General features: G+C 42.7%; 1 protein-coding gene across 1 annotated transcript in view; it reads left to right on the top strand.

Annotated features, from left to right (window-relative positions):
- The window catches only part of Dennd5a (DENN domain containing 5A), an 81013-nt gene that overhangs the window by 41571 nt on the left and 36129 nt on the right, over positions 1–3313 (top strand). The window contains exon 7 of the mRNA XM_013347689.2: positions 1362–1549. Within this exon, the coding sequence (XP_013203143.2) occupies positions 1362–1549 (188 nt within the window). The remainder of the gene's footprint in view (positions 1–1361; positions 1550–3313) is intronic.

Here is a 3313-nt window from a genome sequence, read left to right as displayed (position 1 = left end):
CGTGGTATTTGTCTTAGATTCCAGCACTCAGAAGTCCGCCTGCCTCTGCCTCCCAAGTGCTGGGATTAAAGGCGTGCGCCACCATCGCCCGGCTATTTGTAGATGTTTTGAAAGCAAGTAATAAATATTAAAATATTGAAAATAGAAGAATGACCATCATCTGGAGAATTATTAGACTTTTTATTAGTAATACTTACTGGTAGTGGAGGACTGGACTTCGTGGTATTTGTCTTAGATTCCAGCACTCAGAAGACAAAAGCAAGTGGGTCTTTGTGAGTTTGAGGACAACCTGGTCTACATAGCAAGTTTCAGTTCAGCCAGAGTTACATTATAAGACCATTAAAAAAAATGTACCAAAGTAAGGGGTGAACAGTCTGGAGTTAGCTCACTCTTTGGATACTGATGGCCAGCCTGGACTCTCTGTATTTTGTGTAACTTTAAGATTCTCATAACTCCCTCTTCATATTGATAAAATTCTAGAGTGGATTACAGAATAGAGGAGAGTACTATGCTTATTATTTATTAGAAAAGATACAGTTGAGACCGGTGTACTAGAACTGCACTTGGGTGTGCCTAACTCCAGTGTCTGTGTGTGTGTACTAGCCCAGAAGGTCTTTGGATCTACTTTTTGATTTTAATTTTTTTTTTTAATTGCTACACAAGCCTTGTGCGTTGGTGATTAACTAAGTTTCTAGCATCTCTCCCCTCTGCCCTCCCTGGGAACCCGGCCTCTCCTCATGTTTTTCTGGTGATGAGCGCTCACCATGAACGCTGTCCAGGCCCACCCTCAGTCACCTGTCATCTCAGTCCAAAAACATCCAAGGTCCTTAGGACCTGTGTGCCAGGAACTGGGGGTGAGACAAATGTATCAAACTGAAGATAAGTGGGACCTATAATTAATTTGCTATTAGTCAGTTTCACAGGCTAGCTGAAAGCTCATGGCAGTCTTTTCTTCAGCCTCAGTGCCAGCATGAGTCCACCATGCCTAGCTAAACTCGCAAAGTTGTATTAGTGTGCAGAAGTGTCTGAGTGGTAAATGATCTTGTTTTGCTCTTTGGAGAACAGAATATCCTGACCACTGTTCTTTTTGTTTTAGCCTTCCCCACCCCAACTTCAGAGAGTATACTTAACATATTCTGGAGTAGTAGCTAGAGAAAGATGCATTTATTGTTTCTATTATTAAATTTTATTACTAGCTGAACCTGTGTGTGTGAGGGGGTTGTTTTAACTGTGGTCTTCCAAGGTAAGAGTCACATGGCCCCTGGGTCAGATGGATTTTATTGGAAGTTTGAGCTTTCTCTATAAGAAGCAAGTGTTCATTTGACTGCTTTGCTGAGTGTGCTTCTTTTTTCCTGACCTAGATTACCAGAGACTGATGACCGTGGCGGAGACGATTACAGCTCTCATGTTTCCTTTCCAGTGGCAGCATGTCTACGTCCCCATCCTCCCAGCTTCTCTCCTGCATTTCTTAGATGCTCCTGTTCCGTACCTGATGGGCTTGCATTCCAATGGCCTCGATGACCGGTCAAAGCTGGAGCTGCCTCAGGAGGTGAGAAGAGATGTTGAATTTTAGGTTACTGGAGGGACACGAATTCTGGGGGTGAAGACAGGGAACATGAATAACTTTTCAGGAAAAAGGACAGTGAACCTTTTGTATCATATTTAGAGGTTCTTCATATCTGACATGTTCATTGTGTTTGTATATCTTATTAATTTTATTAATTGCCTTATTTAATAACATTTTTTCAAACATTGTGTTCCCAGTTTTATTGCCGTCTTTGGCTTCTTGTGTACACGGGACAAGTTCTGTTCCATTTAGGGCTCTTTATCGTCATTCTCTGTTGGCTTCCAGTATGTGAGTGTGTGAAGTTCTGGGAAGCCAGCAGTTTTCTTACTGGGACTGTTTGAGGAATTGCAGTTTGTGTGAGAGACTCCAGCATTCTGTGTTCTGGCTTCTCCATTGCTAGAACAGCCTTTGCTCCTGTGTCCAGCCTCTCCCTGTGGTCTGCTTAGACAGTGGATTGAAGAATACCAAAGTGTCCTTCCTAAGCAGTCTGTGCTCTCAAAGCCTCATTTACCCAGGCTTGCCCTCTGAAGGGCATTTATTTTTGAGGGCAGTTACCTATTTGGGTGTTTTCAACCCCAATTTATAGCAGATAACTTATGTGGAGGTGAAGAGCTGTGAGCCGCTCTTTTGAGAAGAATAGCCCATTACACACGATGAGGTCAGAGTGATGGTGTCCTTGATACACAGTTGTTCTTGTTTTCCCATAACGTGTGTCCATATTTTGTTTTGTTTTGTTTTTACAAAAACTAAGAAGAATTAACTCACGTTTTATTACCCAGAGATAATGTAATTTAGGTTTTTAGTTGGTGTCTTTATACTATAAGACATCTTTAAACTCTGCTGTTAGAAGGAAGCATTGAGGCAGATGAGGGACATTGATGTGGGTCTGTGCGAGGTGGCATCAGGACATTGAGGTGGGGTAAGCTTGGTTTATAAAAGGGACTTTCTATAGAAGGACAGAGAGTGTTCATTTCTTAGACCCTCAAATTAGAATTCATCAGTTGCAGCCGTATCTTTGGCTGTCAGAAGTCTTTAAAAAGCCCTTTGTTCTTTTTTGTACCAACACATGATCTCAGCTGGCCTTGAGCAAATGAGAGCCCAAGCTGCTCTTGTGAGGCGTCTTTTGTTCTGGCTTCTCTTTGGGGTTTCATTGTCTGAAGCCACAGCCATGCCAGAAAAGTAAGCTTGAGAGCATTGGAGCGAAGAAGGGGCTGTTACTCTTTGCTTGTCCCCTTTTCTTTCCTCCCCTTCTGTCTTTCCCCCCAGGATCCTGTGTGCTGAGGTCCCCTTCAGTGATGAACTCAAAGATGCACTGAGGGGCAGCTGACTGGGATTGGGCCTGGGAACTCAGGTTAGCAAAGAGCTTTGTGACCCTCCAAAGGAAGAGTTTGGAGAGTGTTTGGGATGTGGAGGACTTGTGAGTTTACTTCCCTAGACAGTAGCTAAGTCTTCCCATGACCCCTTTAAACAAGGCAGGGGTAAGTGGAGGAGAATGGGTCGTAAAGCTTTCTGTCTGTCCGTCCGTCCGTCCGTCCGTCCGTCCTTCCTTCCTTCCTTCCTTCCTTCCTTCCTTCCTTCCTTCCTTCCTTCTTTCTTTCTTTCTTTCTTTCTTTCTTTCTTTCTTTCTTTTGCCTTCAGTCAGTCTGTCTTTCTCACTTTCTTTTTTTTTTAGACTTGATCGTTATTAAGTTTATTTTACAAATAAAGGATTCACATGGTCTTATTTTTTGTTTTTTGTTTTTTTTT

The sequence above is a fragment of the Microtus ochrogaster genome, chromosome 8, assembly GCF_000317375.1.
Source record: "Microtus ochrogaster isolate Prairie Vole_2 chromosome 8, MicOch1.0, whole genome shotgun sequence".
In the NCBI taxonomy this organism is placed as follows: Eukaryota; Metazoa; Chordata; class Mammalia; order Rodentia; family Cricetidae; genus Microtus; species Microtus ochrogaster.
Note: the sequence above shows the minus strand (reverse complement) of the source record. Positions and strands in the feature narration are given on the sequence as shown.